This window comes from Tachypleus tridentatus, chromosome 1, assembly GCF_004210375.1.
Source record: "Tachypleus tridentatus isolate NWPU-2018 chromosome 1, ASM421037v1, whole genome shotgun sequence".
In the NCBI taxonomy this organism is placed as follows: domain Eukaryota; kingdom Metazoa; phylum Arthropoda; class Merostomata; order Xiphosura; family Limulidae; genus Tachypleus; species Tachypleus tridentatus.
Window position 1 is genome coordinate 160477423 of NC_134825.1, and position 12587 is coordinate 160490009.

At 33.2% G+C, this 12587-nt stretch overlaps 1 protein-coding gene across 1 annotated transcript; it reads right to left on the reverse strand.

Annotated features, from left to right (window-relative positions):
* Positions 1–222: 222 nt before the first annotated feature.
* On the reverse strand, positions 223–10046 carry LOC143229064 (uncharacterized). The gene is made up of 2 exons (XM_076460814.1): positions 9832–10046; positions 223–2057 (listed from the first exon to the last, which is right to left on the reverse strand). Exons 1-2 carry the CDS (start codon positions 10011–10013, stop codon positions 1610–1612), a joined length of 630 nt encoding a protein of 209 aa, XP_076316929.1. The 5' UTR covers positions 10014–10046; the 3' UTR covers positions 223–1609.
* Between the last annotated feature and the right edge of the window lie 2541 nt (positions 10047–12587).

The window sequence follows — 12587 nt, forward strand, 5'->3', positions numbered from 1 at the left end:
GAAACATAAGAAGTTAACGCATAATTAAAAGTAGTTACACTTTTATAACTCTGTGATACTGCTCTCGCTGTTAAAATTCTGTATCATGAAATCATTAACAGACCTAAATACAATAAGTTATGTTACGTAAGGCACTATGATACCTCTAATTAGATATACAGGTTTACAGAAATCTTGACTTATCATTTGTGTCTAAAATGAAAATTCTAAAACAGACCTCTGGTCAGCTCAAAAAACTTTTTAATTATGTTTTACATCTTATGAGTTATAAAACAAATGTACATTATTAATTTCAGTAACTGAAACTTAACTGAGCTAAATACACATCATAATAAAAAGTTATATGTTTAACAACGGCTGGTATGGGTAGAGAAAGCACTGATGGAGGAGCGAACGTTTCGACCTTCTTCAGTCATCATCAGATTCACAAAAAAAAGAAAGGGTCCTGTGGTCAGCTACCAGTCAGTAACCTTTTTTTTCTTTGTGAACCTGATGATGACCGAAGAAGGTCGAAACGTTGTTCGCTCCTCCATCAGTGCTTTCTCTACCCATACCAGCTGTTGTTAAATATATAAATTTTCTCTACAAGTGAATTTTCTCATCATCAAGAATTATCATAATAAAGTATATATACTAACACAAGGTTGAGTAATTTTCATTTCATACAAATCAACTTCAGATTCATTTTTCACAGCAGTATTTTGAAGATTGTAATAAAACCACGTTTCTCTTAGACAACATTAAAAACTGAAATAACAAATTCAAAAACATTTTATTCATCAACTAAACATTTATTTAATAGTTCTATGATATTGTACTTCTAAAGTAAGTTTGTCAAAGGTACTTGCATCATTATTCATAGTACCACAAAAAGTGGGACTAGAAAAAAAACATTTCCTCGCATAAAAATATCCAATTGAAGTTATTAAAAAATGTAATTTTCAAATCTGTCAAGAGTTTATCATAGAAAAGTCAGTTATACACTTACTAGCAAAACTCCCTTACAAAGTTTATAAAGTTTCTTCCTTAGCTACTTTACAAACTTATTACAGTACCACACACACACACACACACACACACACACACACCAGTCATTAGTGTTTATTAACAATCATGCTCAGTATCAGATTCCAGAACTATCTTAAATGGCAATGACATTAGATAATTTACATTTTTATGGTAGGTTTCTTAATGAACTATAGGAGTGGATTACTTTCCATTTGTGCTCAGGCCATCATTACACCCAAAGTGTTGTCCATTCTAACCTTAAGAGCAATGTAATCCACAAAATTTAAAATGTAGTGCAATCTTCCATGTCTGAAACTCCTATAAAACAAAATTTTATATGCTAAGTAAATAATACGAGTATTATTTAATTCACGTACAACATGGGAAAAAGGTTTACAACTTTTGTCTTATTGGCACTCGAAACACAAGTACACATACACGAGTTATGTCACCTTTTGACAAAATTTAACACCACGTTATCTATTTTTACAAACAAATAAGAAACTACACAGTACTTACAAATAATAAATGTGTACTTGTCAAAATTACAAAATCTGTTAAATGCAGTTTCTTTATATTAATAAACAGTCGATGAAACTCATTAAGTTCTAGATCCACAGTTATTTTTAGACTTTTCTTTTCTTAGCTTTTGGGCTCTGTTTAATAGTTTAGTACTAGCACTAACTGGAGATTGCTGAATTTTTGATTTTTGCAGTTTTTCTGCATGACCTGGTTGATGCTTTTTATTTATTAAAGGTAATTTCTGGTGTGATATGTCTCCACTCACTACTTTCCTTTGATAGTTCTGACTTTGCTTAGACTCGCTTCGAACTGTTACTTGATCATGTGGTTCAATTTTTTTTTTCATACCAGGTCCTCGCACTGTACTTAATATAGTGTTGTGGAGAAATATTTTGTTCAGTTTCATTCCTGTTGGCTTTTTCCAACCTAAAGCACCTACCAACTCAGCTCTAGCTGCACCTCGTTTAGCTTCTTGTTGTAGTTCAGCTACAGCTTGTTCATCTAAACTGACCTGTCCACTATCCATACTGTTTGGAAAAACAAAATTTATTTAAGGATGTTGTATCTTCAGCCAGTGACATAATACCTAAAAAAAAAAAAACCTTAAAGCTACATTTATGTCTTTTAATTTTATTGTACAACATGTTCTTTGGGTTATATCCAAAAATTTCCCATTGCTCATTAAGACAATACATATATTATTGTATGTGTCAAGAAATTGTTTTTAAGATTATGTTTTAATGCAACCATAACTAATTTAGCCAACGCAAGGAAACTATCTCATTCTGTTGTTAAATATTGTGCAATGCTACACGAGGAAAAGCAATTAGTCAGCACAACCCACTAACAACTTTTATAAGGTCAAACACTTGGATTTGATTTTCACTTTTGTAATCATCTGCAGCTTCAAAGTGTCTGAAGTCGGGCACACAAGAGCTGAATACTCAGTTTATGTTATTATAAATACTTCTGGATTTTATGTTTTAAGAATCTGGCACTCCATAAAAAACAATAGTGGCCATCAATTTACATTTGTCTATCTTTCTTTATATATTTATTGTTATTACTTTCTGTAGTACTAAACCATCTGCAAATGTGAAAAACATATAATGGATATATATAATGTGTATAATGAGGGAAATTTGGAGGTTTATTTAAATAAGAAAAAATAATTATAATGTAAAAGCCTTACAATTTTGATCAAATAAGCTGACGGGTTATGTATTTCTATCAAAACCTTGCATTCTAAGTGAAATTCACCTTCTTACTCAAAAGAAAAATATTAAGATATTAAATCTATGGAGAATGTTGAAACTCACAAACATTTTGACATTTTTCAAAACAAAACAATATGGATAGTAAAGTGATAAAATTATAAACGTCTTGTGTATTATGTTTAAACACTGATTTTACGCTAAGACAACTGCACAATATGAAGTTAGTATATCTAGCTCTATAGTTTGTATTAAGCTAAAAATCTTACAGATTTTTACACTAAGACAACTGCACAATATGAAGTTAGTATATCTAACTCTATAGTTTGTATTAAGCTAAAAATCTTACAGATACACTTAATAATCGGTTTGTGTTTTGTAAAATGCAACTTAATAATAATGCAAAATACAGACATAATAATAGAAAGCATTTATTAAAAAGAAACAAAATATAAGACATAGTTAGAAATGTATCCTTGTAGTGAGCCAAGATAGGAATGTAATAATAGTAAGCATGTATTAAATGTTTCATAATCTTCAGAATTCTGTCTTCCAGTGTTGTACATAAAGATTAATGAAGACAGAATTTTGAAGATTCTGAAACATTTAGTACATGCTTACTATTATTACATTCCTATCTTGGCTCACTACAAGGATACATTTCGAAATATGTCTTATATTTTGTTTCTTTTTATATCAAACTACAGTTCTGTGTCAGCCAATAATATTTTCTCCAATGTATTAGAATTATGTTAAAATATTAAATATACCAGTATAGGTCTTCAACAAGTTAAATTCATTGGCACGTACAAAGATTAGCAAGTTAAGTTACAGTTGCATAATGCCATCAGTTACCACAAAAAATACTCAAATTCACTGGAAGAACAAAAATAACATCTACATTTATATTGAAACATGCTTGATGTAATTGCAAGATACATGAAATGTGGTTTTTATGCTATTCTAAAATTTTGGATAATGGCACAATTGTTGGCAGTTAAAAGCCTTTGCACTGCACATCTATAAAATTTTAATTGTCTAAAAAAACAAAATCTAATTACCTTAATGAATAGCAAGTCTGATAATGGTTAACAGTGAATTGAAGTAACAAATTCCTTTGACCACAAACTATAAGAGGTCATATTGCTGCACAGCTTTGCCAATATATACATGTGTGTGTATTACCTCTCACTTTTATGCTCTGCCCTTATGTTTCACTGTGATATACGAAAAAATTTAATTTCTTAAAATGTTGTTTACCTTTGCCTTTTCTGGTTATTATCAGTAGTTTGTTCTTATTTTATAGCTGCTTTTAAATTTGACACAGATTAAATTTGACATTATATTAAGATATAAATAAATTTGTTAAAACAAAATCGTATTACTCTATATTTACTGACATTATCAGAATAAAAACTTTCTTTTTCACCTACCAAGTCCATATCTTAAAAGTTCTAAGTCCATCATGTCACACAAGATGTTTTTGACTTATAATTCTTTAATACTGGAAAAACATAATACCACTTACAAGAAGCCATTATTATAACATAAACATTTATTACGTTCCCAGTTAGTTTCTCATGGTGTTATAAATATAATAACAGTACTGAATGAGATATTTCTACTGAAAATATATATTTTCACTATTTAACACTGGTACCATATTCATAATTAACATGACTTAGTAATTTAATTCTACATAAACTTAAGTGTTTCATACAGGTTTCAAGTTTCTACCACTACTAACCAACTAAGGCAATAAACAGTACTTGTACTAGCCTTCCCGTTCAGCAGATTTTGATATAGCACGGAGCTGATCCCTTCATAATTGAAAAAAATACATAGACATTTTGTGCAACTTTTAATACTTACCTCACCAAAGTCTAGGTTGTTTTCTTGATTCCGACAGTAAGTGTTAACTTTATTTTCAAACTCAAAGCCTCTGCACCATTTAATACGAGGGTCATACAGCACGTATACAGAACATGCGCAGATAACGTCATAAACCTTTCAGTGTGACCTGTGGATAGACAGCTTAAGCTATATATTGGTAATAGCTCATTTTTACTAATTTTATCTTATCAGAGGCTCTTTCATCGTCAGCAGACTTGTAAATTCGTAAAAGTTAACAGGTCTGTATGCAGGCCCATGCACAGAATGTTTAAAAAGAGATTTCTAAATTATGAAATTTTTAGATTGTTGAGTTTTGTTTTGTTTCATGTGCTGAGTCCCAAGGAATGTATAGTCCAGTATGGGTTATTTTTCGGTGGATTTCTGTTTTAAATTGTGTGTCGGTTCTTGTAATTTTGAGGTTAAGAAATGATATTTGATTGCTTTCTTCCTGTTCACATGTGAAGTTAATGTTGGGATGTATAGAGTTAATGTGATTGAAAAAATTAAGTGTGTGTTCTGTAGATCTGAATCCCGCAACAGTGTCATCTACATATCTGTACCAGTATAGTGGTGAATGTAATGCTGTGTTAATTGCTTGTGTTTCAACTTGTGTCATAAAAATATTGGCTAGAACTGGTGATACTGGGTTGCCCATGCTTAGGCCATTTGTTTGTATATAGTTGTGGTTGTTGAACATGAAGTTTGTCTTTATCGTGGTGAATTCTATGAGGGTTGCTAATTGGTTGCTGGGAATGTCTATAGTTGGGTTAGGGTCTCGGATATAGAGTTCTAAAGCTATCTTGCAGGCTTCAGTGGTTGGAACTTCTGTAAAGAGGGATATATCATCGAAACTGGCCATTAAGGCTTTATGATTAAGTTGATTTAGATTAGATTTGAAATTATAGAGTCTTTGATGAATGAGCTGGCTGATGTTACATATTTGGAGAATGCCCATGCTATGTATTTACCAAAATTGTAATTAAACGATTATGAATTATGTGGACATTATTGGTCGTAATGAACAATCTGGTTTATGAGGTTTGGGAATGCCCTATATTTGTGGTTGTGATGAAATAATAATCAGTGATGTCGAGAAAACCCACTTGCAGAGAAATATATATGCATACTGGACTATACATTCCTTGGGACTCAGCACATGAAACAAAACAAAAACTCAACATACTAAGAAACCAAATAAACACAGCCATAAAACTATGCTCACCAGATAAAATTAACGATGAATTAGACAAAATAAAACAATACTTCATCAACATCAATACGTTTCCTCCACAAACCGTAGAAAACATTATACGCACACACCTAGACAGAAAGCAAAATCAACCAACAAAAGTAAATATATCTCACGAATCAAAAAATCATATACGAAACGAAATCACGAAACCATATACTGCTGCATACCATATATTCCCGACATCAGCACACAAATAACCAACATTTGGCAAAAACTAGTAACAAAATATGGCATTCCAGTTAATACCAAATTTATTCAAAAACCAGGCACAAAACTGAGGTCTATACTATGTAAAAACTACATTGACAAACACCATACCAACATTATTTATAAAATACAATGTGATAACTGCCACGACTTCTATATTGGAGAAACAAGTAGAAAAACGGAAACCAGATTCAAAGAACATAAAAAGTCACCTTCACACGTTTTCGAACACTGCGAGTCAAATAAACACAACATAACCATAGAAAACACTCAAATACTAAATAAAGAAACAAACATAAACAAACGCAAAATTAAAGAAGCCTTACTTATACAACAACTTAAACCCAAAATAAACCAATATAAAGGAACACCTTCAGTGATGTCGAGAAACCCATTTGTTGAGAAATTTATATGCAAAAACGGCTCGTTTGGGTTGAGAAAATATTTTACATAGAAGAGCGAACGGTGAACCTGACGATGACCGAAGAAGGTCGAAACGTTGTTCGCTCTTCTATGTAAAATATTTTTTCAACCCAAACGAGCCGTTTTTCCATATAAAAAAGGAACACCTTTATACCTATATTAAATATAGTAAAATAAATAATATAAAATTATATATTCAAACATCTAACATCGCCCTCTACATTCGGACACTCAGTTACACAACCCCTTTCAAACATGTGGTCATCTTCCGGTCAGTTACCTCTTTCTTTCCTTGTGAACCTGACGATGACCGAAGAAGGTCAAACCGTTGTTCGCTCCACTACATAAAAATTTTCTCAACCCAAACGAGCCGTTTTTACACATATATTTCTATACAAGTGGGTTTTCTCGACATCAAAGGCAACTATCATCACCACCTACCGCCAACTCTTGGGCTACTCTTTTATACCAACAAATAATGAAACTGACCATCAAATTATAACGCCCCCACGGCTGAAAGGGCAAGCATGTTTGACATGATGGGGATTTGAACCCGCGATCCTCGGATAACATAGAATACAACACTGTAACTAACTGCAAAGTTGCTTTTACCCCAGAGAAAGTTTCGCATTAGATTTGCTAAGCCAAAATAAAATTTAAAACTTCTTTCTTATCTACATATGATTTTTTTGAATATCTGAATTAGTTTTGAAAACTTATTCTGTATGAACAGTGTCGCAGGTGAGACAACAACAAATTAAAATAGACTTAAAATAAAACTATAAATAAGAAGGGTTTGAAAAGTTTATTTTTACTGAATTATTTCACATTTGGTAAAATCATGTGCCACACTATTCGATAAAAGTTAAAGCTTGCTTTTCGGTGCCAAATAATTGGCAAATCCTGACTGTAAATGATAAAAAAATCCCTTCCATAAAATCTGAGTTGTGGGATGGTTCAATGAAAAATAATGTTTTATTTGTTTGTAGTTAAGCACAAAGTTACACAATAAGCTGTCTGTTCTCTCCCACCACAAGTATCGTAGCCCGGTTTCTTGTGTTTGTAAATCCGGAAGGGGACACAAAACGATACACAATGATAAATAACAGTGTGATACGAAAGTTATTAATACCTACTGATTTGCATATAGTAGCATAAATTTTGCGCAATTCGGTAAAATTTTAAAGTTTGAAAATATCCAAAGGACAACAAATATTTATTGTCGGTGAAGGACAATTTTGCATTCAGTAAATCACATTCTATACTCTTATGCAAAATGTAAAATTCGTTTCATGATATGCCCTGTATGGCCAAGTGGGTTAAAGCGTTCAACTCGTAATCGGAGGGTCGCGGGTTCGAATACCAGTCGCGTCAAATATGCTCTCCCTTTCAGGCGTAAGGGCATTATAATGTGACGATCAATCCCAATATTCAGTGATAAAAGAGTAGCCCCAGAGTTGACGGTGGGTGGTGATGACTAGCTGCCTTCCCTCTAATCTTCCCTCTAAACAAAAAAAAAAAAAATGTTTGTTTGTTTTGAATTTCGCACAAAGCTACACGAAGGCTATCTACGCTACCCGTCCATAATTTAACAGTATAGGACTAGAGGGGAGGCAGTTAGTCATCACCACCCATCACCAACTCCTGGGCTACTTTTTTACCAACGAATAGTGCAATTGACCATCACATTATAACGCTCCCACGGATGAAACGGCGAACATGGTTTACTCATTATGAATAAATCAGACGTTTTGTGTTATGTAAAGATTATTGGATTCACACACTTCTATTTATTTTTCAACATGAACTAGTCGTTGGATAAATATCTTGAACGATAACGAATGTTCATTGATCCCACTGGAAGTGACAATCTATGATCAATGCAAGTATACAAGTTGTGCTCTTTGTTTTGATTAACTAATAAAGATGTTTTTTTGCATTTTACATAATATGCTCCATATTTTCATTTTCTCAACTTAAAATTCACTCATTTAATTAAATTCATATTTGTTTTGTACTTTTTCTGATCAGTTTTCTCATTAAACAGTGGATCTGTCAAATACTCGTGCAGAAATCAGTTTTAGCTGAGAATGCTGTAAATATAATCTAACAATACAAATATATACAGTATATTGCAAAGTTTCCACCTATTATTATCGTCTGAGCTTGTAATCACGAAATTTTTAAATGGAACCTCATTTTAAAAACTACACAATTTCTTCTAAACTGACCCAGCATGGGCAGGTGGTTAAGGTTTGAATCCTCGTCACACCAAACGTGCTCGCCCTTTCCTCCGAAGAGGCGTTATAATGTGACAGTCAATTCCATTATTCGTTGGTGAAAGAATAGCCTAAGAGTTGGCGGTAGGTGGTGATGACCAGCTGCCTTCCCTCGAGTTTTAAGCTCCTAAATTAGGGACAGCTAGTATAGATAGCCTTTGTGTAGCTTTGCGCGAAATTCCAAACAGACAGACAACTCCTGACTGAGAAAGCTGAAAACACTGATATTGTGAGATGTTCAAAGAAAAGTTAGTAAACCCCTTTCCCACGGCAACCCTAAAACAGTCCAGATTATTTGAAATATTACAAAATTAGTCTCTGTGTGATCAACGTGGTTTAAGTTGACTTTAGAGTAAATGCATCTGTTCAAACCACAAGTCACTGCAATGTGGTCATGGACTGACTTGCAAGCAGGCCGAGTGCAGTTGTTTCGGCTTAGCCGTTGGAGTTTTGACTAACACTACCCGCTCTTACATGAAATATTTATTTGAAGTTCGGATGCAGTGGGCGAATGGAGCACACAGATACCAATGCGGGGCTTCACGGTTAAAACAAAGATACTTGAGACTAAGACTTCCAATAACAGTTTCATTTAAGTCATCAAACAATTGATATTTACACAGACATATATATATATATATAATTCATCTTTATTCATGTTTGGGCCTGGCATGGCCTAGCGCGTTAAGACGTGCGCTTCGTAATCTGAGGGTGGCGGGTTCGCGCCCGAGTCGCGTCAAACATGTTCGCCCTCCCAACCGTGGGGGCGTTATAATGTGACGGTCAATCCCACTTTTCGTTGGTAAAAGAGTAGCCCAAGAGTTGGCGGTGGGTGGTGATGACTAGCCTGCCTTCTCTCTAGTCTTACACTGCTAAATTAGGGACGGCTAGCACAGATAGCCCTCGAGTAGCTTTGTGCGAAATTCCAAAACAAACAAACAAACAAATTTATTCATGTTTATCAAAAGTAATCATTTTAACTCTACTAACATAATTACTAGTGTTTAAAAAATAATGGCATTATAATACTTACAAAGAGCTTGGACTAGAAATGGTGTTTCTACTAACGGTAAGAAAACTCTTTTCTCCTTCATCTTGAATGTTCAGATCAGTCGGAGTGTTTGCTAAAGTTTGAAGATATTGTATATTGTCTATTGTAGCGTCTGTTCTAGAACCTTTTATACTATCTGATTGGGGAATTGTTGGGCTAAGCATAGTACCATGGTGTCAGCTGACTTTCTGTTGGTGATTTCTAACGTTCGTTAATTACGAATAGTTCCCACTGACGCGTCATCAAATGATCAAGACTTTTCTCTTGTTTACGGACTTCTAAGTTTGTTAGTGAATCATCCAAGGTTTTCTTGGTTTCAACGTCCAAATTTGCTTAATCCCTTTTAACGTGGATATCGTCAATTCACTTCAACTCAAACACACAATGGACATTTTCTCATCATCAGTTAATAGTTTGCATAACTCCTTTCAACGTTGATAGTGTCTATCTGTTCCAATTTAAACAATTAGAGGATGCCGTTTAGCGGCTTTCTCTGAATCTCCGTTTTAAATGGCTCCTCTCTTACCTTCTATAGCACCAGTTCATCTTAAACTTAATATTATTTGATCATACGGCGACAAGTTTCTCGGCATGTTACCTTGAACTGTCGTTATTCTATAAACATCAGTGCTTCATAAACATATTTTCTTATACTTTATTACTTCCTGTTTACTAAAATAATTATTCGAGGCATCTAGATATCTAGCAATGTCTTACTCTTCCCTCCTAAAGAAAAATTATCTTTGATAAAAATTTCATCACCAAAGCTCTTTGTTTCCATCCTTCCATCTATACATCGGTCATCATTTACTATTCTTTCATTAATACTATGTCAGTTACACATCATCTATTAAAAGCTTTATTCATGTTAATATTGATTAAAGTAAGATATATGAAATTACACAACTCTGAACTATACCATTTAACTATATATTATTTCATAATACAAACAAAGCAAAATCCATAAAATATAATAAAAAATAGAAAAGAAAATCAGTATTAGTACACTTATTGTTATTACACTAACTTCAATGATGTATTCACGTGTTTTTTTTTTCCTTTTATATCAATATGTTCTTCTTCTGCTTTCCTTGAAATTCTTGTCGGAAATATTGAAATACTGCCTCGTTGCTATTGACAATCAACCCATATAATGGCGTCGCTTTCCATTTTTCACAATGTTCATGTGGACACGCATGGTAAATACATGTTACCAGGTCATTGATCTTCATTCTCTTATATACTGGGCACCCAAAGTTCTCCAAAGGTATACATGTTACTTCTATTTCTGTAGTGGTACAGTTCTTTTCTAAACCTTTTGTGTACAATTTGTTTTAAGTTTGACACACGTCCTTACACACTGCCACTTCGTGAGGAAATTCATATTCGCCTTCCTCCCAGATTAGTCCATGAAGGTAGGTGGTACACCACTCTATATGAAGGTATGTGGTACACCATTCTGTATGAAGGTAGGTGGTACACCACTCTATGTGTAGGTATGAAGGTAGGTGGTACACCACTCTGTATTTCTTAGATATTCTTTCTTTTATTATTTACCTCGAAACTAGAGCTTTGTAACAATAATTCTCAGTCCAACTGGTGGTACAGTCGAAAATAGTTAATTCCTTGAGGAAATATTTGCCTTCTATTCGAAAATCTTTTATCTCTACTATCGCTGCCTTGGTTTTCCTGTAACAGAATAATTTTACTTGACTTTAGGGGTCTCTAATGCAGCTTTAACTATGTCTTGTTACAGCATATCGAATCACGATCAGTTTTTGAATCACTTGGATTTCGTCTCGGACTGAAGACATCAATTAGTCACGCACTTCACTAGTTTATACATACTTCACACTTCGGTTTATCATTCAACAACATTCTGTTCACGTTGTCTTTTTCTTGAATAACACTGTCATAATGTAGTAATGTCAGTGTCCTTGTTATCTGTCATTAATTTACTGTTCTGTGATAATATTTCATAACTTTTTTGCAGTTAATTAATCTTGTTTTTCAGACACTGGTTCTCAAACTCTTCGTTTCTGAATTCTCGAACATTCTTTCATATAAATCCTATTATTTTTTCTAATAATTTTGATTTATTCATTTTATGATCAGCTAACCTCGTCAATTGGTTAAATTAATTTAATTTTGATATCAAGTTACATTCTAATCAAATGGGTTATCATCACATAATTCAACCACTTTAGTGGCCTTTGAATAAGACAACTCTCTATTGTTGCCTGGCCCTGTTCTGGTTTAATTTTATTTTTGAATTTACACAGCCCATCTAATTTCCAAAATGTCATTGAAGCTAATTTTCCATGTTATGTGTATAACACTATACTTACTAATATTACTACCAAGCATAATGTTATCATTACTTAATTAGTCAACTTCCATTTATCTAACCTACTTCCTTCTGCTGTAGCTCTAAAGGGGTCTACATGTAGCTGAAATTCCTTGATTCTTAACCCTATTTTCTAGCGGGAAAATTTCGGATTTTATCTAATATATTTAAGTTCTTTAAGATCTGAATCTACGTTTATGTTCTGAATTAATTGTGACTCTTGTATAGTCAATAGCTCTTGCCAATCAGGTACCTTTATATTTAACGGAATTCCTGTGTATTTAGATTTACTTCTAAAACTAGAGGGTAATGTTACTCCTTGGCTATGAGCAGAACAATTTCTAGCCAATCTAAGATATCCACTATGTAATTTAATTACTTCAGTTCGATA

What these genes read in the sequence shown, in the direction of transcription:
- LOC143229064 (XM_076460814.1), bottom strand. Translation starts at nt 10,013, where the DNA reads ATGCTTAGCCCAACAATTCCCCAATCAGATAGTATAAAAGGTTCTAGA. An exon ending in ATTTCTAGTCCAAGCTCTTT is followed by an intron (nt 2,058 to 9,831) that starts GTAAGTATTATA and finishes TTTTCCAAACAG; the next exon opens with TATGGATAGTGGACAGGTCA.